The sequence below is a fragment of the Cololabis saira genome, chromosome 13 (assembly GCF_033807715.1).
Source record: "Cololabis saira isolate AMF1-May2022 chromosome 13, fColSai1.1, whole genome shotgun sequence".
Lineage (NCBI taxonomy): Eukaryota > Metazoa > Chordata > Actinopteri > Beloniformes > Belonidae > Cololabis > Cololabis saira.
The window spans coordinates 29,265,436-29,291,300 of record NC_084599.1 but is presented as its reverse complement, the minus strand read 5'-3'; the positions used below and the strand labels follow the sequence as shown (position 1 = coordinate 29,291,300).

General features: G+C 40.4%; 1 protein-coding gene across 7 annotated transcripts in view; it reads left to right on the top strand.

Annotated features, from left to right (window-relative positions):
- pde4cb (phosphodiesterase 4C, cAMP-specific b) overlaps positions 1-25,865 on the top strand; it is a 111,953-nt gene that overhangs the window by 64,260 nt on the left and 21,828 nt on the right. The window contains exons 1-2 of one of the 7 annotated variants that reach the window (XM_061738583.1): positions 1,876-2,206; positions 2,971-3,030. The exons of 4 other annotated variants lie outside the window; for them this stretch is intronic. In XM_061738583.1, the coding sequence (XP_061594567.1) occupies positions 2,130-2,206; positions 2,971-3,030 (137 nt within the window). In that variant the 5' untranslated portion in view covers positions 1,876-2,129. Of the gene's footprint in view, positions 1-1,875; positions 2,207-2,970; positions 3,031-9,671; positions 10,047-25,865 lie in introns of those variants that run through there. 2 more of the 7 variants (XM_061738585.1, XM_061738584.1) reach the window with 2 other exon arrangements.

Genomic DNA, 25,865 nt, shown 5'->3' with positions numbered 1-25,865 from the left:
AATGGCAGCATGTATAAGGAAAATAGAACAGGGTCCAGAATGGATCCCTGAGGCACGCCAGAGTTTAGAGGGGCTGAAGAAGAAGAGATGTCATTGATCAGGAGAGACTGTTTGTAAAATAGGAGCTAAACCACTGCAGCACAGGGCCTTGAAGTCCAACAAGCTGATTGAAGGGTTTCAGGAGGACTAAGTGGTTCAGATGCTGCAGTGAGGTCCGATATCACTAGAAGCACAGGTTTTTTAGCATCCAGAGACAGGAGGATGTCATTTTGGACCTTACACAGAGCAGATTCAGTACTACGTGAAAAAGTGAAAAAATGGTTCATATAAGCTGGTGGCCTCAGTAAGCAAGACGAAAAAATATGACTGTCGAAAACTGGTTGAAAAAGATGGTTGTTATTCTTTCTGGATATAATATTTTTGTTTTATTGTCAGAGTTTCAAGTGAAGTAAAGTGAGAAATGTTTAATAATGTGATTTTTGTGTTGAAACTTTCCCTTTTAACTGTCTGCTTTCTTTGTTCGCTCTCATAAACTTACTGGTGAATCTTAATAAAATGTCTCCCATGACAATAATTTTCCAATGAAATATGATTGATTACAGAAAGGTTCAATTAAAAAAAAATATTAAAAAAGCATGTTAGACATTCTCAGGATTCAGTATGTGAGATTGTCTTTGGGTTTTGGATTGTTTATTAAGCAAAACAACATCTAAAAAGGTGTTATTTTGGCCGTGACCATTTCTGATGGATATATTTCTGTACTTAATTTATTTTCTTCTTCTCTTTTTGACATGTCAAAGATTAAACCATTATTTGATGAATCAAAATAACAATCTGACACTTATTGAACAGGGATCTGTTACTCTGTATCTACAATACAATCCAAAAACCTCCATGGAACATATGTCGTAGACCACCGCAGTTGGGGTTTGAACATTTGCTGTGATTTTGTTGTTTTAATTATGCCTTGCATGCACACGTACCATTTGCCTCTCCCCGTCCCTCCTCGTCAGCCTGCTCGGCACCAACTCTAACAATATCCTGTAGCTGCAGGGCAGCAGAAGGAGGGTATCGGGTCAGGAGGCGTGCTGATCTCATGTGTCAACGAAGAACTGCGTCAAGCAAGTTCTGCGAGACACAAAAACACCCTTCAGCCAACGAGGAGTCAGAGCTCCCAAGTTGTGACACACCAAAAAGTTCATCCGTAACTCTAAGCCTCCGAAGGCTTGGGAAGAGTCACTCCTTCACTGCTATGTGGTTTTCGTTGGATAACTTTACCAGAGGCATAAAAGACAGTGAGCTTTGAATACATTTGACTTGTAACTGGATATCCTGCACAAATCATTCTCCTTGAAAGCCTCCGAGCACATGGTGGGTTGTCGTCAGCTCCCACAGCGACCTCAGGGGACTCCACGAGCGCATAGACCGCCAGAGGAAGAGGTCAACCCTCACTGACGCTATTCTGCAGTGTCGCTGCTCTCAGCAACAGTTCAACTCTTCCCCTTTCCTGCGAACAGAGTGAGTGAGCGTTCATCAGAGATAGAGTAACAAAGCTAATTTTCAAGATTTTGCACGTCTCTCCAGGTCTTGTTTATGTTTTGTATTTTTGTTTTTTTTTACTGCATGAGACCCTCTCAGGAAGTAGTTGTGATGACTGGGATTATTCTGGGTGTTTCCAACTAAAACGGCAAAGAGAGGAAGAAAACTGAAAAGAAACAAATATATCTTCATTTTTCTGGTGAATTTCTGCTTTTTTCTTGGAGGCTGCTTGTATATCTGACTCTTGGCAGCCTTGTTGAGGCTTGTCTGGGACTTCCGTGGATGAACTCTGCAGCATTCCTCAATGGTTTTTCCTGCGTCCTGTGCTCAGTGGAGATTAATCAGATCCGTTCTCCGTCTGATTCTATCACTTTTCTTTTCGCCTCTGACCTGGATTCTTTCTTTTTGATTGGTTCATGTCACAGCGAAGCACCATGGAGTCCAGCCGGAGCCACCAGGTGGTTCATGGGAGAAAAATAACTGAGTTGTAAAGTTCAAGAGCGCGTGCCCCATGTGAGAGGCTTGGGTCAGATGTGCAGTTGATCTCCTCTTACGGTTGTTTCTCGTATGAGTCAGAAGCACAAAGGACAATGAACAAAGACCTCCGGTTGGGAAAGAAAGGGGCGCCATCTGGTTTAGGACACGGTCGGAGACACTCGTGCTTGGGGTACGTTCCTAAACTCTGCATCCTGCATCTTTTCAGTGCTCTTATTCACAGGAGGGGGTGTTCACACAAGCTAAGCACTACTAGGGGCTGGACTCAGCAGACATAACACACACTAGTCTTATTTTTTGTTTTGATACAACCAATAACGTAATAACTGCCAATAATGTAATAATTTTGGCCATTTCAAATGTAATAAAGCCAATAGTGTAATAATGTGCCAATAATGTAATAAAACTTTTGAGTCAATAATGTAATAACTTTTTGCCGATAATGTAATAATTTTGTAATAATTTTGTAATACCAGGACAATAATGTAATAACCAGCCAATAATGTAATGCCTTATTACATTATCGGCAAAAAGTTATTACGTTATTGGCTCAAACGTTTTATAACATTATTGGCACATTATTACACTATTGGCCTTATTACATTTGAAATGGCCAAAGTTATTATGTTATATGCAGTTATTACGTTATTGGCCATTATTACGTTTTTGGTTGTAACAAGGTTTTACATAGTGATAGAGAACTGGTATACATATATTGAGTTTTGGAAAAGAAATGAACTCAATAGGATAGATATAAGACTAATAAGTATTATAAGCAGCAAAAATGAGGATAGTTATGTGAAAACCCATTTTTCTGATTGCGACTCTTGATATGTGTGTGAATGGGAAAAAAACTTGCTGTTAAAGGATGACTTTGAACATCTCCTCTAATACCAATGTTCTCATCAAACATTTTCTTTCTGTCATGCTCACCAGTGTGATGAAACCTGACGGTGGGAGAGGACCGGACTTGACAATGTCACAATGCTCAGATAGGTACTGCTGATTTAAGTCTGTGAATAGTAGAAGTAGCTCACGCCGCAGTGCAGCTCAGGGTTGAAGTCAGTGTTAGATGAACTTGTTTTTCTGCAGCTCTACTTGTTTTGTTTTTTTTGTCTACTGGCATTTTACCCATCAGCTTGTGAGAGGAAGCTCATTTTGTTTGTGGCAACATTCTGTGATCAGACTTCCTGTTTTTACTACACGTTTCTCAGAGACATTTCTCAGTGTCATAAGTTAACAAATGCTGATGAATATTTCTTTTTAACCATTTACCGCTTGACATTTATTTCATCAGGCACATGCGCCTCAGGCGGCAAATGTAACTCATGTTCCTCTGACACGTTTCTGAAAAGAGGGTGGGTGTTTTGTTGCGTGTTATGCTTGCTATTCTGACGTCACAAAGAGGAGCTGACTCATGTTACGCAGATAGTAATCACACATTGCTTTCCTTGCCCGTGCATGTGTGCTCAGCTGCAACAGCATCGAGCTTTCTCACACATTACAACCGCATGCATGCCTACTTTTCTTGCACATGATAGTGTGGTGTTTTTTGTGTTCTCACTCTTGTGTTCATGCCTGTTCCTGTCCTCTTTGTAGATAAACATGAAACTGGGTTGGGATCAGTGGGCACCACCCAGTTTTCCGCACCGCTGCCGGGTCAGTAGTTGACTCAGACTTCCATAACTTTTCCCAGTCTGGGCAAAAAAAAACATACCAAACCCTCAGCTGAATTAAATGCACTGTTTATGATGCTGCTGCTCCTTTTTATACATTTAACACATTATATGGGGAAGTCTCCATATATGCATGTTATTTTGTGCCAGTAAAACTGTGAGAGAGATTGTGGGTTTGACAAGAGGTATGCGTGTTATTTTGACTGGTTATGTGTGTGGTATTCCCCAAATAGTTTAGAAAATCTAAATCGTATTACTAGACTGCTTCAGTTTGGTTTGTCTAAATATATGGGGCAGGTTACGAGAGCAACAGAAGTGTTTCATAGAAGCATATCAATAAAAAGAATGTGTGAAACAGAAGTGATATGCTTGAATTCCAAAAATGCAGTCGACTGACTCAGCTCACTATCTCCCAGTTCACTTATTAAAACGTGTCTCACGCCCGCTGTGGCCGCCGCTCTGAGTGTGAAATAAGTCAGAGTACAAGCCGAACTGGGCAGGGGGTAACAATAACACAGCAGACCCCCAAAATAACAACCCTTGAGCCCGGAATAGCCCCACCGGCCTGGCAGCACATTACACGTGAATATGACACGTGTATTTTTCTTCTTGTGTATACAAACACATGCACAAACACTCAACCAGCAGCCCAGCCGTCCCCAGATGCATATTGATTGTTCCATAAGAGAGCTGGTGTAGATGCTTAGAGGTCACATTGACAAATAAATAGTTGTTGTTGTTTTTTCTTGTTGTTTTTAACTAGCGCTTTGTCCACTTTCCACAAGATAAAGTTTGTTTTCGTTTACTCCATGGAGCTGAGATACAATATTGGTGATGTAAAATATGGTATCTAATGTTTACTGATGAAAAAAATAAAAAGGGAAGGAAAATCATTGCTGCTGTGCACTAATGCATTTTTATTGCCAGTTGTGATAATGGATTTGTTGTCCTCTCAACCTGAGTGTGTGTGTGTGTGTGTGTGTGTGTGTGTGTGTGTGTGTGTGTGTGTGTGTGTTTGCCTCTCTTCTGGTTGCAGAGATGTTTTTTAGACAAAGACCGCCCTCTGCTGGGCAGTCAGATTAAGTGAATATTTGCTGAAAGTTTTGTGGCTGACGCGTGTGGCGGATGAGGATGCTGGTTAAATGCTGAGGCATTTTTGTCAAATTAACAGAGGTGTCAAAAGTATTCACATTCATTACTCAGGTAGAAGTATAGATACTAGAGTTTAAAAATACTCCTGTAGAAGTTGAAGTATCAACTCAAGTTTTTTACTCAAGTAAAAGTATAAAAGTACTGGTTTCAAAACTACTTAAAGTATAAAAGTAAAAGTAATGTAAGGGGGAAAAAAGCCATTAAGGACAAAAGCCATTCAAAATTAATGCATCTTAGTATAATGCACATATATTAAAGAACCATATATGTGTACTATTGAGCATTAACATGTGTTTCAGAGAGCAGAAGATATGATGACTAGTTGCCTATAAGTATTGTAATGGTGCAAAAAGTCAAACTTCAGAGGCATGTTATCATTTATCCTAACCTTTATTGGAATGTACATCCAAGTTTAGTTGCAGGAATCTGAGGGAACAGATGTAAGAACAAAACTGGACAAGAACATCTGAAACAACCACAACCAAATTCACTCTATCCGGATGGAGCAATTTAACTGGATAGTTTTTGTTTAAAGGCCGAAATGAAATAGAGTAAAGAGGCTGTTTTTAAAATGTAAGGAGTAAAAAGTACAGATAATTGCGTGAAAATGTAAGGAGTAAAAGTAAAAAGTCGTCTGAAAAATAATTACTCCAGTGAAGTATAGATAACCACAATTTCTACTTAAGTAAGGTAACGAAGTATTTGTACTTCGTTACTTGACACCTCTGCAAATTGACTTTGACAAGAAAAAAAATTTGAATCCAAAAAAGATTAAGCTCCCCTCTAATACAAAACACACTGGTCAGCAACATCTTCAAGCTTTATTGTGTGTGGAAGTGCAGGAATTGAGTCCTGTAAGAGATTATCGAAGTATAAGCAGTGCTGCGACAACGTGCTTCTTTATCATATTGTTGTTTAAAAGCAGTCTAAGCTCCTCCTGACCAGTTACATTATGTGCTGTAGAATATTCCCTGCACTTAATAAGGTGTTATTAACTTCACTTTGTAATAACACACATTTCTTCACACGGTGGCGCAAGATTCTCCCTGCACATTTGTTGATGCACAGTCTGATGTTCTGGCTGCTGCTTCACTCGTTTACCTAAAACCAAACCAAAAAACTACCAGCATGGTTTAAACTTTTTTTCCTAACGGAAAAGGTCTTGAGAGGTAGTTTTTTTTTCCCATTATCCACACCAATGTTTCCCTTAGTGAGCTTTCACCACGTCCCTAACAGTCATGCATTCTTGGTAACTCACTGACTGTTGAAATTTCAAGATCTTTTGCAACTGCCGCATCGGCTTTGATGGAAGCATTTCCGCTCTTCTACAGTTTCTCACTCGACACCATCGCTTGACGCAACAGTTCATCCTTTACAAAGCATCACATTTCTCATTCATTGGTTAATGATTTGACTTTCTTCCAGTATCGGTCTGCCGGTGAAATGCCGTCCTATTACTGTCAGACTCGCCGACGCTTCACTTTGAAGTCCTGCTTCAGTATAAACTTGGCACAAACAAGCGTGACACTCTTGACACTCCTCACTCACAGCTTACTCTCATTAGCAGAGGCAACGCTGTCGTATGAGCTGGAGCAGCCAGCTGGGCTGAACAAGTCATTTGGTTGGTGGATTTGGTTACACAGTGGCCTCACAAACACCTCATTCACAGCAAATCTTCAGGCCTGCATCTGTTTGGAGGGCCAGCGTGTTTAACAAACACGCTGCTCAGGAAAAAGCGCCGGTGGGAGGAGGAGGAACGACCTTACTTCAGGTTAACCGCAGATATATGGATTTATAATGATAGCGGAAACCACTGCTTTATGAAGTGTGTTGAGCTTTGGTATTAAAAACAGCCACTAAGACACTCATGCATGCATGGGTTTGACACTATTTTCCCCTATCCAACCCTTGCATTCCTTTCTTTTTAGGCATCTCACCGTAAGCATAAACTGAACATCAGGAAGTAATTTGGAAGCTTCATTTAGAAGACCTTTAATTGGTCGTTAGGATTGTTAGACCTTTTCAGACTTTTAAAAATGTTATCAAAAATCCCCATCCACTTTTACCTGAAAGATGGTGCCAGGCGTGCTAGGGGTTAGGCGGTGGGGGATAACCCACTTTATCTGGCCTCACTCATTCAAAATAAGCTCTTGTGCCCTGTATCATCAGAAAGATGCAGGGACTCGATGCTTTTCTGGATAGTCTGGTCGTCTATAGTGTCTTATAGTGACACGAAGCAGAAGGGGAAGTGCTAACTGTTGTGGAAAAACCTGATACACCTCTTTAACAGGTTCTGTCCAACTAGGTGAATCTCCGGACTGAAAACCGAGTATCCAAGTTACCAAGAATAATACTTTGAGAGATGATTCAGATTTTGGTAGATTTGATTGAACAGCTGCATACAAAGGGTCAGAACATACATCAGGCGTCTCGATGCAGAATGACGATGAAATAGAGGAGTGTACTGATTAGGGCTGTTCGATTAATCGATTTTAAATCGTAATCGCGATTATGTAATTAGAACGATTTTAAAACGTGAAACTCGTAAAATCGATTTTTCACTTGCTGATTTGCTGATTTTTTTTTCAGAGATAAAACTTTATATTTTATTATATTTTTTAAAACTTTTTTTCTACTTATTTTACAGAGTTTTGCACTTTATTCATTCATTTTTGGTTTAATAAGAGCAAAGTTTGCACTTAAAGCCCAATGGGGCAAATGTTCAATAAAAAAACAGCATATTTGAAATCATTTCTTTGCCTTTTGTCACTTCACAAAATAATCGTAATCGAAAATCGGGTTTTGAGAGAAAAAAATCGAGATTTTATTTTTGGGCAAAATCGAACAGCCCTAGTACTGATATTAAAGTGTAGAGGAAGATACATTCTAATAGAGAAAACATTGCTGTTCCCACCGCTAATCTTTGTTTGGGCGGAGTAGTAGTCTGCACCTGTCTCGGCCAAGGCTATTCTGAGGTTCTCAGCAGTTTTGTTTTCATCAAGTATGGGAAGCACTTTTTCCCATCACTCTAACCATTACATATATTTAGTATTCTGCAGGAGCAAAACTGATTCTGGAGGACCACCTCGTTATGTGTATCTGAAAGGAGCTGAAGCTCCAGTCTGAGTGTGTTGAGGAAGGCTAAGAGCCTGCGTAGCGATAACTGTGGCGGCATTTTATGATTGTTTGTGGTTTGTGTTTGATTCTGATCTTTGTCTGCGTTTGTGTTTATGATTTTAATGGAGAAAATCTCTTTATCTGGAAGGCATCAATCACTCCTTGATTCAGTGAGCTCTTTTGCAAACAGTTGATGACTTCATCAGACTCATTTTGAAGCATCATAGCGTTTCAGGGGACAGTAAGCATGTGCATGTGTCAGGGGAGGAAAAGATGAGTTTTCACTTTTAGATGCAAAAGTCAAGATATGAAGATGATTTTATGCATCGATTGTCCTTATTTTTACTGAAGTTTAATTAATAAATTATGCAATGGTGTGTTTTTAAGGGGCATTATACCAGACAGTTGAGGTGCAGTGAGTTCTGCTGAGGATGAGTTGAAGGCCAGACATGAATTCAGTCACATAAACCGTAGCCTGGTTCAGCGGTGATGGTTTAATAAACTAGAATGTTGGAAGTGAACTTCTTTGGTCTTTTTGAAAAGATTGGCTGCTAGAACTGAATTTTCTTCATATTTTTGAACAAGTCATCATGTTACTACAAGATTGGATATTTAGTCTTGTTCAGTGGAGAATTCAAGAAATCTGATTACATACTTCACTTTAAATTAATTTGTTGAAAAAGGTGATGATTGGAGGCTTAAACATGGTGAAATTTAATCAGAAACGTATACAAGAAAGCTATGAAGATTTATGAATGAGCAGGTCGTCACAACACTTATATTGTCCATGTGTAATATTGAACCCCCTGTGTAATTGTGCGTGTAGCTACAGTGGTCTGGTAGAACGTGTCTACTGTCGCTGGAATTCAAAACAGATGGTTACATGATAATGATCATCGTTGTTCACTTCATAATTGCTAACAGCTGGAGCTGCAGTGAAAGACTTCATGTCACAATGATCACATGAATCTCTCAGTTTGAGCGGCTTTTACAAGAACTGCTCAAATTCAGGCTGAAGCGTCTGAGTCCCCGTGCCCGTCATGGTTACGTCACCACATCTGGTTTGACCCGCAGCCAAACATTTTTTGAAATGTCAGAATTAAAAAAAAAACAACTAAAACCTGTGCGCTCCACCTCTTCTCCCATGTGTCTGCCAACACGTACCGACTCAGCGTACTACCTTCAAAAGACAAATATTTGCCTGGGATGTCGACAGTGACGAGCCTCCCATTTGGTGACATCATCGGGTCCAGCAAGTCCATCAGTCGTTGTGGTGAAAGCTTTTCCTGCTGGAATGACTGCACGCCGAGGCTCGGGCTTGACCTTGGGAGTTAAACCGAGTACCACATTCTGACTGTACACTGTGGACGTGCATATCAAAATACAGACGTGAAGTTATACAAACACTTGATGCAACTATGACAACCAAACACCTCCCCGTCTCTCTTACTCCAACTCACCAATACTGTACATGCACGTGTTTTTGAAAACTGGACCGAGGCGACAGACGGAGAGAGCCCCGGAGAGAAGGACGAAGGGAGGAGGGAGGGACAGAGTGCGTCTTCAAAGAAGAGGGGGAGTTCAGCTCCGAGCTCCTCAGTGTGGATTTGTAACCAACCCAGTATGTTTACATTTAGCTCTCTGTCTAACCGCATGAAACAGCTGCGTGTTGCTGAGGAAATGACCCTTTAAAACCCATGCAGTCTTGAGTTCTCTTCACTCTTACCCCCGTCCTCACGCTGGATCGGAGTCATGCCGCTGAAAAACAGTTTGGAGGGCTTTCCTCCGTCTGTCTGCGTGTCGGTGGAAACATGTTGTGGCGTGGAGGGAGTGAGCAGAGCCTACAGGAGCCGAGGAGCGGTGGAGCGCTCAGCGGAGGAAGAGGATAATTAGTGGAAACCAAAGCTGACGGGAGACCCACACGACCACAGACATGAGCCTGCCGACTAACTGTGTGTATCTGACCCCCTCAGTCCAGGATCGCTGCTTCAAAGTCCGGAGCGGGAATATCTGCGGGTCACCGTGTGCCGTTAACCGGCCCATCGACATTGTTCAGAAACGTAGACGGTAGGACAGATGTGTGTGTGTGTTTTATCCAGATGTTGCTCTTGCACAATTCTTAGCACAAAACTGTCTAATCTTTTTCAGCAAAGACAGGTCTAACTGTGATTCAAACGCTTCTGATAAAATAATCTTACTTTACATTAATGTTAAACCTGGAAAAATCATTTGGAAGAAACATGTGGAAAAAGAAATGTAAAGTTTATTATAGTTTTCTTTTAAGATCCGTCATGTACACTTACAGTGGGAGGAAATTCAATATTTTGTATTAATTTAGGTAAGATGTATTCATGTTGTTTTCATTTTTGCATTATTAAAACAAATTTTTTACAATAATTTTATAATAAATCCGCTGCAGTATAGACTTTAAGGTGTAATATGTAGTTTTAAACAAAGTCACCAAAGTGGTAACATAGTTTTCTTACCTCAAAAGTATTACTGTTGTTTTCTAAATGAAGTTAAAACTACTTTGCTCTTCAGTATGTGCCTCACTTTTATCAGTTATGATCCTCTACTGCTGCATCGAGAACTTTAAACTAAGTTTAAAGTCACGTCAGTGATATTTCATTATATTTTCTAAATATCAGCATGTTGCATGCCAAAACCAGTTTCATCCAGTTAACATCCAGTGGTGGATTTTGAGGGACCAGTTTGATATATTAACCTTATTTAATCACAGATGTTTGTCGCTGCCCTGAAGAATTGAAAACAATAACTTCCCATCAGACGAGTTTAGAATTATTCCCATTTCCCGTTCTTTCTGAAAAATAAAATAAACTATTGAAAAGATGATAGAGTCTGCAGCTGCAGGTTGCAAAAGCTGTTCCATCCTCATTCATCAGATCTGAGACGGTTAAAACCTGGATGTCATAACAACGAGCTTCGTCGGTGTCATCAATCTGTCTGAAGAAGTCATGCAGAGACGGTGTAGATCAGACTCAGCGAGCACGGCCACGTGGTGATTAAATGCAGCTTTGATGTGTGATGATGAATCAGGAGGACTGATGTGCTCTATGGAATTCATGAATCAGTCTTTTGTGAATCAGAATACGTTTTACGATGTCTTACTGCATAATTCGAAATACCTTTTCACTGACTAGCACGTTATAGTATATTCCCTTACCAGACTTCTTCAGCTTGTTTTTCACATCTTGTCTGATCTGAATCTCTTAACACTGAAGATAATTCACCTCATCCTGATTTTGTTTTCCATGTTTTAGATGGCTGCCTGCTAATTCCTCTTTTTTTTGTTTGCTTGTTTTTTCTTTTCAATTGCACTTTGGATAAACTTCTGTACACAGAGCAAAGCAGATGCTTTTTGAAGTTTTACATGAGCTCTGTGACAAAGGCTGAAATCCACACTGAAATGAAAGGGCTGGAAAGCTGAGTTTATACATTCTCACTTACCCAATGGTAAAAGCAGGTTGTAGCGCTGTATTAGAGGCGTACAGTGGCAGACTGGAAGTAATACAGTTAAAGCATCCTCTGGGAATGACAAACGGCTCATTCTGGCCAGATGTGTGTACCTTTGAGCGTCTGTCTTCTAAAGAGGCGCAGAAGGAAATAGTAACTCTGCCGCCGACTTTCCAGAAGGCGATAATGACGTCAGCAGGGAGGGGGATCAAAGTGACTTTATAATGTCAACCCACAAATAAAAAAAACAAAAAAAAATCCTCAAAGGCAGATCGCTAACGAATGTTCACTTGGATGTATTTATAGATTTGATGGATCAGCCATATGTGTGTAAGGTGCAGTCGAAATGGAGCAGAAAGGAGTAGAGTACACGCCACGGTCTTTAAGTTATTCATCCTACTGCCACGTTTTAAAGGTTAGAGGTTTTGGAAGCTCCCTGTGAGCTTCTGATCAAGAATGATTTGCTTATGTGTAGAAAAGGTTGCTTTCATTTTTCATTTCGAAATTTGTCTCCTTCCATCACTGTTTTCCACTAATTATTCCACATGAAACAAGTAGCCCGATCAAAGCACCACACTCCGTTTTGTCTTGCTAGGTTATCTAGGTTTTTACGAGCCTCTCCCAGCCTGTCTTGCTGCTTCATAGTTTTCTTCAGCCAACACTTTCACACGTGCAGTCATTTTAATGTTGTTGACATTTGCCTGTAAAACACTTGGGTCATGATTGATTATTTTCAAATGTGCTAGATAAAACTAACCTGCCTTGGCTTGACTTACAGTACATGCCTTTATTTAGCCACTGATGGCACTCTTTCGCTCCAGGATATATACCGTATTTTCTGGACTATAAGCCGCTACTTTTTTCATAGGTTTTGAACCATGCGGCTTATACAAAGGTGCAGCTATTCTGTGGATTTTTAGGTAGAAGTAGGTAGAAGCAGATTTCAAACCGATAAATAAATACCGGTTAGTTTCTCTTGGTTCTGTCCCGTTTTAATCAGCAAAGTTGCTGCCGTGTTAAAAGACACTGTTAGGAAAGGATCTATTTAGGTACAAACATGTACATCATTTACAGTTCAAAATCGTTTTGTACATGTAGTAAATATCTAATCTAACAACATAAATATCTGCGGCTTGCATATCTTTTTTTTTTTTTAAATAGAGCGGATGCGGCTTATATACAGGTGCAGCTTGTATATCTTTTTTTTTATTCTTTTTTTAAAAATAGAGTGGATGCGGCTTATATACAGGTGCAGCTTATAGTCCAGAAATAATTATATTTATTCTATACACAAAAAAAGGTGGCTGCTGCAGTTGTCAAAGCTCAAAGAGATGGCAGATATCGCTCTTTGAACAACAATCAAAACTTTATAAAACACACAAAAGCAGCAAATAGAAATGTTTGAATGTATGTTGATTAATTAATGCAGTATCTTTTTGTCTCTTAGTAAAGATTCACTGACAGATTGGTGTCTTTATTAAATTGTGGATAGTGGTTAGACTTTTTATAAGGTGATATGTCTGAAAACATCATGGTGAAAATTAGTCGCATACTTTCCAGTAATGAATCTTTCAAGTTTCCAGTCATTATTCTAAAAGTCAATATTACCCAATACCTTTTTAATGATTAAGTATTTAATTGGCTGAATTAATCCAAACAAAAGGCTTTTTCTTTGTTCTGTTGCAGTCGAGGATTACATAAATCTTATTCTAACTGGAAGTTTCTGCTGGTTTGACCAACTGCCTGTCTCATCATTTGTCTTGATTATGGTGAGGATTAAAGTCTAATTCTGAGATGTTCCCTATGTTTCTGCTCTCATCAGAGATTCCTGGTGACAGGCCTGACTATCACATTGAGAAAGATGTCACTTTTCTGGGAGGGAATACTAACGTTGATAATGTCGCTCCTCGTTTTGATTCAGCAGTCATTAAAATCACTAAATATGAATGGATAAACCATCGTTATTCTGAGTTATGCCTCTGTGTCAGGGATGGCATTTGTTTATCAGTCAATTTATTGCTCATGATGGTATTAAGAGCACCTCTCCAGTTTGGTTGACGTGGTGTTTGCAGATAAATGTGAAGCAGTACGTTAGAGATCTGGTGTCGTGTTTCCTGCAAGGGACAGAAAATAGATTTTAGATGCTGAAGTCAGAGATGTTTGGTCTCATGTTTGTGACAGTCACGATGAAATGTGCTGTGCTTGTGCAGGACCTTTTTCTCTTATTTATTATTTCTTCCTCACAAATCACAGCCATCATTTTTAAACCAGGATGTGTTTTTTGGCAGCTGTCTTGTACAGTATTATCACATTTGAATATATGAATATACACATGAATAAGACACCGTTTCAAGAATCCTGAAAATTCAACCTTTCCTCCGGATTTTATTGACGTTTTCCTGAAAATTGAAAAAAAAAGACATCTGGAACTATTCTGTGGCCTGACCACAGTGAAATCAGTCCCTGCTGCTCTTTATCTAGTCTGTTTGGGTATAACTGATTTACAAATGAGGCAAATCCACAACAAAATTATCAAAACTTTGCAAAAGTAAACAAAGGCATTGTGAATAGGCTCGTGAGAATTGTCAATTTGATCCTGCAGCAGGAAGAGATCAAATAAAAAAAAGCGTAATTCTGACTTCTTTCTTTCTTTTTTTGTCAATTACGAAGAAAAAGGAAAACAAGACAATAATTAAAAAAACGTAAATCTACCACCACCGGCTTTTCAAGGTACTAAAACTCCAAAACAGTCAAATGAATTGACCAAAATGTGATGATTTTATAAAGTTTAGAAATGTCCCGTCACTACGGGTCATGAGGTCAGTACAGGCAGGTACAACCTGAGTTTTCTGTGCTCACAGCATGCTCCCTCTCCCTCACAGCAGCTCCAGATATTAAAAACTGACCTTTGATGGTGTCGCAGTGATTTGTCCGGCCCCGTGGGCCTCAGCTCTTGTCAACACAGTGACGTGACGGACAGCTCCACCACCTTACACGAGGTCAAAAGTCAAAGCCGCCAGTGCGTTGCAACATAATGTGCAGAGAGAGTGACTCTGGCTGTGACCGGACGCTAGAGTCGTGCCGACCGTGACCATGAATCAGCTTCCAGTGCCAGCTGACTGCACCGGCAGTCTCATTATGCTCCTGCAGCTTTTTTGGCTTTTCTCACCTGGTGTGATGTTTTTCTTCCATCACGATAACGTCTGCTTATCACGAGCACCGTGAGTGCCACGTCAGTGTCACGTTTCCGCCAGCAAGTTGTTGCTCTCCACATGGAGTTAATCATAACAGTTTATTGTTTCAATACAGTAAATTAAGTTTTACCGTTCTTCTCTTTAGATGGATGACAGACACCCTAATACATGCAGGGCGGGGATTCCTGCCGGCAAGATATTAAGATTTTCTAAAATAAATCATTTATTGTCAGATGAGTAGCTTGTCGATCACCCACCAGCTGCACTCTTTTACCTCACAGCCCTCTTTTTTGACATCATATGTATGAAATTGAAAATAAATAGTACATTACCTGTCCCATTCTGAAGCATGTTCTTCATCTATATGTGGTCTAGGAATGGGCGATATTTTACCGTTCACGATATACCGTCAAAAAAATTCCTCACGATAAGAATTTGTCATCTCGCGGTAAAAATGATAAATTACCATTTTTATGTAAAGCTGATTTATGGTTCTGTTAAATCCACGCACAACGTACGTGAAGGAAGGAAGGAAGGAAGGAAGGAAGGAAGGAAGGAAGGAAGGAAGGAAGGAAGGAAGGAAGGAAGGAAGGAAGGAAGGAAGGAAGGAAGGAAGGAAGGAAGGAAGGAAGGAAGGAAGGAAGGAAGGAAGGAAAGAAGGAACGAAGGGAGAAAACAAGGAAAGAAGGGAGAAAACGAGGAAGTGAAGAAGGAAGGAGAGAGCAGGAGGAAAGAAGGAAGGAGAGAGCAGGAGGAAAGAAGGAAGGAAGGAAGGAAGGAAGGAAGGAAGGAAGGAAGGAAGGAAGGAAGGAAGGAAGGAAAGAAGGAAGGAAGGAAGGGAGAAAACAAGGAAAGAAGGAAGGAAGGGAGAAATGAGGAAGGGAAGAAGGAAGGAAGGGAAAAAAGAAAGAAGGAAGGAAAGAAGGAAAGGGGAGAAGGAAGGGAGAAAACAAGGAAAGGAGGAAGGAAGGGAGAAAAGAGGAAGGGAAGAAGGAAGGAAGGAAATGAGCCTGAAAGAAAGAAAGAAAGAAAGAAAGAAAGAAAGAAAGAAAGAAAGAAAGAAAGAAAGAAAGAAAGAAAGAAAGAAAGAAAGAAGGATAAATTCCCATTGATGACGTTTTTGTGTAACAAACATGGAGGATCTGAGAGCGAGATAGATTTATAGTTAAAAAGATGGAGTTGAGTTGGTATTTTTCTTTATCGTCATTTTTATCGTTATCGGGATAAATGCCCGAAATTATCGTGATACATTTTTTAGTCCATACCGCCCATCCCTAATGTGGTCATTCCTTTCCTGTATTAGTGTAGCGTTAACAACATGTCCATATCATACCTCGTCTTACTTTTCTCTGATTGGATCGTGTCTCTGAACAGAAGAGATTGTAAGAGTCATTGGATGTTTTAAATATCTATATTTTTTTTCCACTTCTGTCTGTCACCTGCTTATTTTGAGTTTGACCTTTTCACCCGGGGAAGAGTGACAGGAAATATTGACATGATAATGGTTGTTCCCTGGAGTTGCGCCCAAATCATTTCCAATCCGCAGTTGACGCCTCGACACGCCGAACCCCGGCGCGCCTCTGCTCTGCCGAGTCCCTGCCGTTACCCGTCTCTGTTCCTACAACAAACACATCTCAACAGAAATCCCACTGCGTCCACAAGCTCAGCCAGCTGGTTCCTTTTTAGCGTGTTTAATAGCAGCCTTTATGTTCTAGTCTCTGGTTTAGTGGGAAAACTAAACTGCAGCGAGCGGAGCGTTGGGCCGGAATAATTGCAGGCCTGCAATCCGGTCGATTGGCTTTGCAGCCACAGCCATGAAACTACAACTGGCGTCAGCGGACAAGCGTTACTTTGTTTGTGTGACTGTGTTGAATATCACCAATAGAATAGTTGGCTGGGTGTTATCCTGACATTTCCGTGACTCCAGGAATGATGCTCAACTCAGGAACAAATCAACACTCAACAAAGAGGCTCTGTTCCAGTATTCCTGTGCAGGAATAGGCAGCAGTGAGGTTGACAGGCTTTTAACGAAGGAGGAATTAAGGTGTCCACATGAGGCCTGGTCCTGCGCACTTTTTCACAGGTGACCTCTATCACCTACATGCACTTCAGGGCTCCGCCTACGCAGCGGGAGGCCAGGTAGGACTGGAGAGCGGTATTAATGACGTCGATGATGGGGTTTTTTTTTTCTTTTCTTTCCTCTTGCTTACTAGACATGACAAAATGTTGCAATATGATGGTGCATGGTGATTGTTTTTTTTTCATAGTATCAAACTAGGGCTGGGCGATTTTGGACAAAAATAAAATCCGGATTTTTTTCTCTGAAAACCCGATTTTCGATTTCGATTTTTTTGGTAAAACTAAAGACAATGAAATAAATTGTTTCAAATATTTTATCTTTATTTTTAAAGAAAAATAGCAAACAAATTTCCCTATTGGGAATGAAGTGCAATTGAAAGATACTGTAAATCCTCCTTGAGTTTAGTAAAGTGACAACATTTACAATTTTCTTGACCAAACAAAGAGGACTAGACGGGCTCTGTCTGTAATGCAGCCAGCTGCAAAAAAGGAAAATCGATTTTCCGATTTTCCTTTTTTTAACATCGAATCCGATTTACATTTAAAATCGATTAATCGCACAGCCCTATATCAAACTAATATGTACTGTTATTGTATTTGCATTGAATAACCTGCCCCAATTTGGGATTCGTGCAAATATTGAAAGCCAAGTTTATCTTCCTTCTTGCTAAAACGGGTTTAGCTTATTTCACACAAAGCAATCTGATGAAGGACTTGTTTTGGTAATTCCTCCATCAGATTACTCTGACCTTTGAAGACATAATCAAAGTGACGTATTGTGACATCGAGAAGGAAGTCAGTTTTTAATTTGGACTGGTGGTGTAATAGCAGATACAGTACATTGTCTTCTTGACAACCTGGTGTGGCCTGATACCCTTAGAGTATATTGTATCAGCTCATGGGAAGTACCGGTAGATTATACGCTTCATTTTGTTCTCTTTGTTTTAAGCATTTTTTAAGTGATGATGTTGCCCATATATATTTAGATATTTATATATATACATACACAAATATACAGTACAGAACAAAAGTTTGGACACACTTCCCCATTTGTTTTAATGAGAAGGTGTGTCCACACTATTTATATATATATATATATATATATATATATATATATATATATATATATATATATATATATATGATTATAACAGCTGGCATCTCACTTTTTGACCAAATGGCCTAAAAGCATTTAAAACACCCCTGTTGTTTCCATCTTGTTGAATCCTGCTGATCAGCAACCAGATTGGCTGCTCTTCAGCTAATTTGAGGAGGAAGTGGCACACTCTTGCCTCACTGCCAGACTCAGCCAGTGTGTGACGAAAGGCACCAATTAGTGCTGTATGAACATGATTAGAGGAGTACTCACAGCACGGCCTGTTGCTGGGCAAAGACAATGTTTGTGTTTGTGCGCTTGAGTGTGTGCTGGTGCCCTGAACCAGCCTGTCCAGTCGCGTACCAGTGTGATATAAGGTTGTTTGATTTTCAGATCGATGTTGGAGCCAAATCTAGATCGCCTCTGCTGGGGCTGTAATCACACACTATGTGTGTGTGTGTGTGTGTGTGTGTGTGTGTGTGTGTGTGTGTGTGTGTGTGTGTGTGTGTGTGTGTGTAGTGTTGCCCTGGGTGGATCTGTCTCAGTGTGTAACCCTTCTAACCAATTGCTAATGACGTTAATGCCGATCAGCCGCTGTATAGATTTCTGCCCTGCTGGACGGTCGCTCCAGCTATGATCAATACCCATCCTGAAGAGTGAATCAACCTCTAAGGCACCTTTAACTCCAAAAATGTAATCATTTCATCTACACCCAGTAGTTTTCATGTCCGACAGATGAGTCAGCTAATAAGGCTTTATTAAACCTTTTGTCGTTTAGATGTTTTCGTAAGCCATCATTCAGTTGTTCATTCATTCTTTCTCTTCCTTTTCATTTAATTGTATCGTGGCATATGTTTACTGTAAGGATGGAACATCACTGAACCTCAGTGGACAAGTAGCACATGCAAGTGTGGGTTTAAAACTAATTCTAAGATGATGTGACAGGACATCCTCCAGATGTGTGTGTATGCATACAGTATATTTATACTGACCCAAATCATAGACACACAAATTCATTTTACCTCAATATTTGAATTTCCAACACCCAAATATTTAGGAAAAAACACAACAAAACATTAAATGTCAATAGTGCTTTAACATTAACACAGTGTTGTCCCTTTCCTGTCAAAAAAACATCATTTTATGCAGCAATAGAACACGCAAGTTATTGGTTGGAGTTTACAGCTTTCAGTGTCCAGTATAACCACCATGTGCATCACGAAGAGCAACGCACATAGTTGTGTGAACAATTGAATGATGCTTACAAAAACAATCTAAAGATGAAAGATGGTCTTATTAGCTGATCATTGAGGTCACCGGGTTGTCAGTTGTGGCCTGAGGAATATTGTCCTGTCTTTCCATTAGCGCCTCACAGAGTCGGGGTACGTTTGCTGGAGCCGGAACACATCGTAGCACTCTCCGATCCAGAACGTCCCAAAAGTGTTCAATTTGGTGGTTTCCATTGGTGCCAGTCTTTCTAAACTGACTCCTCAAGCGACTGATGGTTGAATATGACGCTTTCAGTTGATTTGACAGACTTTGTCATGTGTGGAAAAACTCAACAATTCTGTAATCTCACTGGGAGTAGTCATTCGGAGTCAAGACTCAAAATTTGAACAAAACAGAGTTTTCAGTACACTAAATACATATATATAATATGAGCGAGAGAAAGAAACTTTAGGTTTCTGCCACAATCTTAAGTTATATCATGCAACAGCTTTGTGATATAATGAGCCAATATAACTGTATTAAATATGTCACGAATCATTTAATCTGATTCAGTTCGATTCAGTTTATTTGTATTGTTCCAGTTCATAATAAAAGTCTGTTAAATCTGGAGTTTGTGTCTCAAACAGAAACTGGGATCTGACTCTCATTCTGCTTTTGGGAACTCAAGAAACCACAGTTCAGTATGCTGTCTAGATGGAAGTACTCTAATGGGATATCTATCTGAAATGTGATCTCCAATCATGCCGATTCTGCAGTATTTTGATTAATTTAGGGTTAATTGCCATAAATGGCTTTTTTTATTTTTATAATGTCCAATAACAATAACCTATGTCTTATCTGAATGTTATACAAGGAAATTAACAGTCATCCTTCTTTATGTAACTAAGACATGTTTGTAGTGCAGCTATCTTGCTGGCCTCATCTAGCATTATGGATGGTACACCTGAGTATCATCTGCATAGCAATAAAGTTTTATCCACAGCTGCCTATCAGTAGTAGCTAATGGAAGTATATATAGAGTTAAACGTAACAGTATAAGTAGAGAAGCTTGTGAAGCACCAGGACCAACATGGGAAAAACTCCTTGTTCAAATAAAGAAACTGAAATCTGCCAGATAAATATGACTTAAACCAGGCTAATGCAGCTCCTTTATCCCAATGATGCAACAACAAATAAGCCTCTAATAGAATGCTGCAGTCTAGCAAAAGCAGCACTGAGATCTAACAGGACAAGTAAAGACACCAGTCGGCTGTCTGAAGTCATGAGGAGATCCCCGGTAACGTCCACCAGAGCTGTTTCAGTACTATGATGTGACATAAACCTGTCTGAAACTCTTCAAGTGAAATCACACGATCAAAGCAGACGTCCACTGTTTTTAAAGACAGGTCCTTCTAGGGCTGGCCGATTATAAGCTCATGTCAACATTATGACATGGTATATATCTGAAATAAAGCCAATGAAAATTAGAAAATAACTTTTCAAAGGTCACACTTTGATTTCAAAGAATCGTGCTCTTAAACAGTAGAAAATAAATATCTTGTTATCTTTTGTAAATGAACGTTTCAAACACGACATGAGCATGATTACGTCGGTTACAGGTTCTAAATGTCGGTTTCGATTAATTTTCGGTTAATTGCCCAGTCGTCGGTCCTTGGTCTGTCTGTAGGTTAGAGGTGACAGAAGAATCATAAATCCAGCAGCTGCTTTAACTGGGCACAACTCTCTCCTCCCGTTTGCTATATTTAGAGGGACTTGAACTGCTCTCTGATCAGATGTTGATGTTGGTCACAGAGTGTTTGCTCTCTTTAGACGGAGATCCACAGTTGCTGCTCAGGCCAATAGAAAGAACCGGTGGCTCCTCATGACGGTCTGCAAGTTCACACCAGTTGTAGATAAGTGTGCAGTTAGTAGATTTTAGGGTGAATTGATGAGGGTCAGGGCAGTATGGGGTAAAAACATTTGCAAAAAAAAATATTAGGAAGTTGAGGATAGTTCTTATCAAGTTTTTACCCCATTAGAGATTTCTGTCTGTCAGGGTTTGACACTTCCCCCCAGTCAGTTTGTTTCTGTTTTGCCCCACCTGTGTCCCATCTGCCCTGATTGTCTGCACCTGTGTCTCGTTGTGTCTCGTTATCCCCTGTGTATATCTGGTCTTGTCATTCCCTTGCTCCTCGTGGTTCCGTACTGTGTTATCCTCCATGTGTCCTGCCTGTTATTGCTCCAGTTTCTTGATCCCTGTTTCCGTGAGTTTTTGATCCTGCTAAGCAGTGCTTTGTTTTTTGGTTCTTGCCCTTTTTGTTGGAATTAATAAATCCTTGTTTTTTGAGAACTCCTGCCTCTGGCCTCCCACTCTCTCTCCTGCATCTGGGTCCTCACCACACCAGCCTGACACTGTCTTGTGGTTCTCTAAAGTTTCTGCTGACCCTTTTAATGTGACGGTATAAAACATTTAAACTTTGGTGTTGAGTTTCTTCATTTACAACTCATAGATCGTTTGCATCAGTAGCCTTCCTGCTTGTTCTTCTCCCACCACTTTTGTATGTGCAGTCATCACAGCATTCAGAGGACCCAACCGGTGACAGTGAAAGGAAATATATTGTTTGGGACTCTGTGGGGGAGGGGAGGGATTGGGCTGTTTTTTCTGGTCTGGGGTCAAATGTACAATAGGCATTAGGTGTAAAACACGTCAACCTTGTTTTCTCCGTGAACATGCATGCAGGTTTTTCTGTCCTTCTGAGGACATAATTCATCCCAAACCCTGACCCCTGCAGTCTGTCAACACCTTAACTGGACCTTATTCTAACTTAAACCCAAGAGCCAAGTCTGCACCTTCACTGGCTGCTTTGAAGTGTTTGTTTTTCCAATATTTTGGAGCTAAAGCTGCCCTCCCACACATGCACACAATATAAAGTGCTTCTTGGACTGCTTTCCTCCTCACCTTTTGCCTCCTCGCCTGCCCGATGTGATGTTTCAGGCCCCTCAGAGCCAATTCCCACGCTACAAGGAAAGAAAACAGGAGGGGTGCACTCGTGCATGTGTGTGTCTTCTTTTTTTTTTCTTTTGAACTTTTGCTCCTCAGTTTGTGTCATCCCTGCCATCAAATAACATCTGGCTTTAGTGGGGTTCTGGATGACTCTCAAAAACGTAGTAGAAAGTTGCTTAAATCCCCCTGCCCTGGTTCCCATGAGCTGCTCACACATGGACAGCAACGGGACACAGTCAGACGCTTCCCAGACTGAAGTTTTATGTAACCGTTCTGGTTGTTCAAGGGTCTTTCCCTCAGTAAAGGGAGTAAACTGATGACTTATTGTCCAGTTTAGTTGACGCATATCTCAAATAAAGATGACTCGGTATGTGTGAGTGTAACTGACATGACATAAACTAAATTGTTAGTATGTTTTTAACCTGTAAAGGTTAATTTTTGACCATCACAATTCTTTAAAAAAAAAAAGTGAATGACTTTGAAAAGGGCAGGAAAAGGCTGGCAAGATCTAAAAATAATTCCATGTGAAATTTGCAATAAATGTATTGGTTTAACTGAAACTATGTAGAAGGCCACTTTTAAAAAGGTTAAACATCTATTATTAGGTGGTTTTGTGGTAAAGGATTCCTCCTGTCGGTATAAACATCCTGGGAACAAAAGCAGATTCTAGGATGTGGGTGTTAAGGGATGTGTTTGTGTAAGCGAGGAAAGTTTGGTAAAACACAGTTAAAGAGAGAAAAGGGAGAGGTGATGTACGTCATAGCAGTGTAGAACAATGCAGGAGGCAGGGGACACACCAAGGTCAATTTGTTATGTATGTTTTAACTGAAAGCGCCACCCGCCCTGCCATCGGGCCAGTTTACACCCCTGTAGGTTTTGACAGAAAAAAAAAAACTAATTACGTGCCAGAATATAAATGTATATATGAAGGAAGTGGTGAAACTGAATTGAAACTGAACTGAAAAAAAATAGGTGAAAGAGCACTGTGATACTTTTATGTAAACATATATTTTAGTTTTAAGCGATCATCTTTTACAGAAAATCAGAAACATGTAGGCACCAGAAAGACGGAGCAGGATGTGAAAGTCCAAGTTTGAACAGATTTATTCACAGTCGCTGTAGTACCGTGTGTCCCTCAATAGTTGGAGCTGTCACCTCAGGAGTCTGGAGACTCGGGGGAGAAGCACCGCAGACCAGACCCCACTGCTGAAAAGCTTTAAAGTTGTCGATGCCTTTAGTGGCCGCTTCTTTTGTGCATCGTGACCTTCTGAGCATCTCTGTTGGGTCGGATGCTTCGGTCTGGGACAGCAGAACAAATCTGAAATATTCATTTGAGGTTTGTTTCTTAATGCTGTGGTAATGGACACTTTGATTTAAGATAAGATAAGATAAGATAAGAAATCCTTTAATAGTCCCCCAGAGGGGAAATTTCCAGATTACAGCAGCAAAGGGGATAGTGCAAAACACAAGAGGCATCAATATTACACAATAATAATAATAATAATAATAAAAATAAGAAAAACACTATAAACAGTATAGACAATAATAAGAAGAAGAAGAAGAAGAAGAAGGAGAATAAAAATAGTAATAAATAAAAAAATACTAGTATACAAAAAAGAAAAACAGATGGATATTTACAGATGTTATTTATGCACGTTGCAGTGAATGATATTGCACATTATTTTCTAGTATGTATATTTATTGTCAGGTTGTTATGGTTGTGGTCTACTGTGAGCAGTGCTGGTTGTGTAGTCAGTAGATTTGAAAGTTCAGAAGTTAGGTGTTTTTTTTTTTTGGGAAGGTCCTTTTGCCTTAAGAATTTGTAGTAAATCTAGATTTCAGTGGAACGTCAAAATGTTAGGGATGATTTCAATGCCGGTTCCTTCACTTTCCCAACACATTATGTACATTTGAGCTGCATGCTCTTCTGTGTCCTCCGGTAGACTGTACACTCAATAATTTGCATATTTTTTGTTTCAAAATCAATTCTGGGTTTGCTCCTACCTGCAGTCAAAAAGGTATGAAATATGTTTTATGTGGTTATTTTATGGTTACAAATTCAAATCTTCATTTCATTTCGACATGCATGTAGTTACATTCTGTATTTCTGTAGGTGATGAGCTGACTCTGACTCCACATTCCTAGACAAGATTCAGTTGAAAGAAAATACATAGCTTAGGAAGGGAATAAAATCATCTGCAGCCTGCCTGCAGAGTAAGGGAGGGCGGTACATCTACGTAAGCGCCGTCACAATTCTCCCAGTTCCCCTCTTTCTTCCTAGGCCGGTCTATTTATAGCTTCTGACGTCACCGGGGTCCTCTGATAGAGCCTCGTCATGGCCGACTGCACCGGGCCCGGGGAGAGGGAGGCTGTCAGAGCCAGGCTGAGGGGAGTGTGGTGGGGGTGCGTGTCATCATTGAGGTCACTGAGGTAGGACCTGCTCCCGCAGCCCTGCCCCTCCTCTCCCACATGTCACACCAATCAGGTGTGAGGAGCCAAACACATCACCGCGCTGGATACAGCCTTCCCAGTCACCCCTCGCCCTCGTCCTCCTCGTCTCACCGCCTCGCTCTGCTTCGGTGAACTGGGCCCATTTCATTCAGCATCAGTTGCATAACAGCCATCTTTCATTTATCGGGCACTATTATTGGCGGAGCCCTGGAGGCAGAGCTAAAAATAAACCAGAGAAGAAACCTTGGTCCTCTGTTTTCTACCAGGGAAGGAGGGGGCGGGGGGGGATGCATTTAACTGACCGGAAAGAAAATGATTTGAAAAAGGTTAATATTACCTCTGAGATACTCACATAACTTTCTCATTTCATTGCAGTCATGAAGTCATTTTTGTACAGAATTTAAAGCAGTTAAAAGAACCAGAAGTGTTCTGAACAGTCTCAACATTCAAATGAGCAACGTGCTTTACCCCCAGATCAATGGGGTCTATGTGTCAATGAGCAAGGGGCAGTTTTTGCAGTCAACGAAATATGTCACGGGGATCAGTGGAGTATAATAAAGTCAGTGTTGATAAGCTTCAACTCTCCGCTGTCGTCGCCGTGGAGGCAGAAAAATCTGAAGCTTTGTCAGTTTTCCTTCATTCCTCTTCTGCTCATGTTTTTTCTGTTATGGTGGGTCTGGTTGTGTCTGTTTCAGTGGCACGGTGCCGTTCAGAACCTGCAGACTGATCTCATCTCCATTGGAAAGATTTCAAAAGCACTAAATCGAGGCCAGGTGTAGCCGCGATGCCGTTTGGATACGGGAGTTGGAGGAAATCACGGTGGCAAAAATGCAGATTTCCAAAAACCTGCAAGGGCAATCATTTCGCTTTTGATCCTTAAAAAGAAGAACAGACTCGTAACTTTTTGATACCCCAGCTTTCTGCACGGTCCGCGGGCCATAGTTGATCATAGGAAGATAACAGCGGTGGTGCCGGGGTTGTGGTTTATAGCTCTGCTGATGTAACACACCTGTGTTGACGTCAACAGGAGATAGTGGAGGGAAAGATGTGCGTAAGTGAGTGATGGGAATCTGGGAAGTCAGAGGAATGACTAAGCAGCAAAGGAATCTGTAATGTCTCTGTATGAACCTTCATCTTCCTGTCTTTCCCCTGCCCTTGAAGGCTGTTACAACATTTGGAAAACTGTTTGATTGACATCTGATTTTGTTTATCAAATTTCAAATCTGCGCTTCAAGCCCCCCAGCACCGGAGTTGGGGTGCAAATATGCAAATACATTTCAAAACCAAACTCTGACTGGTCCAAACAGTCCAGTGAAATCCTTAAATTGAAACAAGCTCAAAGGAACATGTCAAGTTATTTTCCCTTAACAGTTGGATGA